General features: G+C 45.4%; 1 protein-coding gene across 1 annotated transcript; it reads left to right on the top strand.

The window, feature by feature from the left end:
* Positions 1–1,145: 1,145 nt before the first annotated feature.
* On the top strand, positions 1,146–3,035 carry VTP01DRAFT_7240 (uncharacterized protein; the record flags this gene model as incomplete). The annotated part of the gene is made up of 5 exons (XM_069386231.1): positions 1,146–1,249; positions 1,324–1,572; positions 1,640–1,738; positions 2,316–2,685; positions 2,751–3,035. The coding sequence occupies 5 exons, from the start codon at positions 1,146–1,148 to the stop codon at positions 3,033–3,035; spliced, it is 1,107 nt and encodes a 368-aa protein (XP_069234466.1).
* Positions 3,036–3,190: the final 155 nt, after the last annotated feature.

Genomic DNA, 3,190 nt, shown 5'->3' with positions numbered 1-3,190 from the left:
GTGCTTTCTCCAAAAGGTAATGTCGCATTGAAACGTCGCTCCTGTCATTATGCGACTTCATTAACCGCTGAAGGGACTCTCGGTGCAGATATGGCCCCACAAAGCATCCGACCAGTCATTCTCTTCCGCGCTGCTTATCGCCAGCCCACGCCTGGATGCGGGTAAGGTGATATTTCTTTATGATTCTGGGATCCTTTGCTGACCAGAATACCTCTATGCATTACAGCTTCGGCCGGTGAGTTGTCGTACTCGCTACAAGACAAAAGGTGCAAACAGCATTCTTCTTTATGTACTTGCTTCTCCCACTCAAACTATCTCGTGTACGCAAATTCTCTTGTATATTTCCGCCAAACTCTTTTTTAAATGGAAGAAGTTTATTCATGGCCCTGAGCGCGTCGCTCTGCGCATGTCCACTCCAGCCGTGCAAAGAAAAGAATGATATTAATAACTCTTATGGCGACTAAAAGGGAAAAGGCAAGAAGGAAGGAAAGAAAAGCCACCTGTAGAAAAGGGTCAAATAAACGGTAGAGGAAAACAAAAGATACAAGTAGAGAGAGAAGAAGACATCGAGAAGTATAGAAGTGGAGGAGAACTACACTCCGTTGCTGTAAGCCAAGAGGAAGGCCATTTTGCCTCACAAAAAAAAGGAAGAACAAGTTAGTTAGAGCATCAACAACCAACATACTCTCTGCGCCATCTTCTGGAATCTTACCGCGGAAACAGCTCCCAGTATGCATGACGCACAGCAAGAAGAAACCAGCCCATTAGCCAACCTGATGGTCACTATATCTAGCAGTGTTCGCTTGAAGGCCATCATCCTTCCAAGTTACTGATTTCCGAGCCATGCATATGTTGAGGGGCGCTTACAGCAGCTTGTCTGTATTTTCAACGCAAACCTTATCCCGTAAGGCTAGTTCCTACGCCCAAATGAAACTTGCTATGATGGTCACAAGAATCATTTAGGTGAACACACTGCCGCTGCAAGTGCGAAACTAAGCTTACGCTTGGGGCGCTACCTTTTCGCTTTCGTGCACACAGCCGAAATTTATCAGTCACGCAATCTCCCCCTTTTTCATTGGACCACACGAACCAGCACGCGCCTGTCTTGTCTTTTTCTCTGCTCTTTGTGTCTTGCCCTCAGTCTCATGTCCGATTTGTCTGCTGCTCTACTAAACGAATTACGCGAAGTGACGTCCGCCAGACAGATTCTACAGCTCCGGCTGGGAAAAGAAGAATTGGATCGTGCCACGCAGGTAATGTGCAATGAAAGGGGAAGGTCTTTGAAGCGACATTATCCAGGATCTTTACTTCTGTCAAACATAGGTGCTGGGCACTAGTGCTGATGGGAAAAAAAAGACGCTCCCCGAGCAATCAAAGCAAGCCAGCTTCCAAGAAACAAAAAGTACGGGTTGTTACTCTAAGTTCTATTCTCTTGCTTCTAACTGTCTTTCTTTTTGAAGTTGGCAAGGGATTCGATATCATCGCTGGTTTCAAAGGCACTTTGGGCGAAAACTTAGCGCGGTTAGGCGAGGAACATGCCGTGAACACTGCCAAGGAGAGATATTTCGCATAGTATTTGAAGAGTCAAAAGAACTGCAAAGTCTTACAGTACTTATCAGAGCCTAATACCTTGATTCAGTCTTAGCAAGAACTTTATCATAGACATGTCAGACACTACTGAAGGCTCACAATTGAACAAGCTGAATAACGGCCGCCATGTCAAGTCGTTCTTACAAAAGTATGCCTATCCCAAAGCGTATTGACAAGGAGGACCAAGACCAGAACGTCACACCATTTTCCGGATTGACAAAAAAGGTTGGTGTATTGTATGATGAACGATGCGTGCATCGAAGCGCAGCTGTGCTGTTGTGCTAAGTTCTCCTCTTTGAAATTTTGCAGATCCATGATTGGGCAGATGCAAAGACCTGTTAAAATCGGATCGAAAAAATGGACGCAGCTGGTTATGAGGCACGAGCTGTAAAAAACATCTTTCGTTACATGTATGGTGCAAGATTGTCTCAAAAAATAGTAGCGATAGCGCTCATACACAAACTTTTCTCAATAGCATGGATATACACTCCTTCAAGTCCCACATCTTAGCCAGCGGCTATATACATGCCTGTTCTGAAGCGTCGATCATCACGAAGTATTGGTGCTTCCTTTTCGAGACATACTTTGGATATGACAGAGATGTATTTCTGCAATGGTAGGCGAGGATGCAAGATAAAAGAGTGTATGCAAGAAAATTCAAGTTCGCATGAAATAGGGGGGGACACTCTGTCTGTGGAGAGTACCGACGCAAATCTCGATTTCAGGCTCGATTTGAGGGTGCTTGTGCCGACGGAGAAAGGTCGCATAGAAGCAGCGACTGATGAAATCGCAAGTTGCAAGACAACCATAAGAAGCAAACTGTACGGCGACAAACTCCAGTCAGTCCTCGCTTCGAAATGCCATTTCAACCACCTTATCAGCAAACTGCGCTCCATTCGACCCCATAAACTCAAGACCATCTACATCCCTATCGTACAAATCATGGGACTCAGTTGCACCGTTCATGCTTTGTCTCTTGCGGATAAACAGTTGTACTTCGTTCAGAACGTCCTGGCATTTGAGTTCCGACGAACATATCACGAACTGCAAGCAAATGGCATTGGGAAGATTCTTAATGGCTTTCGAGAGCTTAGAGTATTTTTTTTAACGAAGCAGGAGGAAAAAGCGCTTTGACTAACTTTTATCTTTCGCCTATGTAGCACATGATGCCATCAATAGATGTCGCCTTGGCCGATTATTCTTGTGACACATCCAGCGCTATGGCAAAGATAGACGGCTCCAAGCGTAACCAAGACAATAGGATCGACACAGCTGCATGGGTCTGCGATGTCGTCTGGTTCCATGATATTGAGACGGATGAAGAAGCCTATAGCGATGTGGCAAGCAGCGAAGTTGAGAGCGACACGACCAGTGAGGCTGAAGTCGACGGGGCGAGCAGTGGAATCGAGGACGACGCGATCAGCGAGGCTGAAACCGGAGACTGACTGATTCTTGGATTACCGTCGTTGTCTCCTATGATCTTGATTCGTCCATCTCGTGTATGCGTTTTCATTTACAAAATCTCTCTTTCTCCCATTCTCTTTTTTTTTAACCATTCCTGTATATAAGTAATCCTCATCCATGTATTCGGTCCTATGCG

This window comes from Rhizomucor pusillus (genome assembly GCF_041956525.1).
Source record: "Rhizomucor pusillus strain CBS 183.67 unplaced genomic scaffold VTP01scaffold_34, whole genome shotgun sequence".
Taxonomy (NCBI): Eukaryota; Fungi; Mucoromycota; class Mucoromycetes; order Mucorales; family Lichtheimiaceae; genus Rhizomucor; species Rhizomucor pusillus.
The sequence above is the reverse complement of the archived record's forward strand: the minus strand, read 5'-3'. Positions and strand labels throughout refer to the sequence as shown.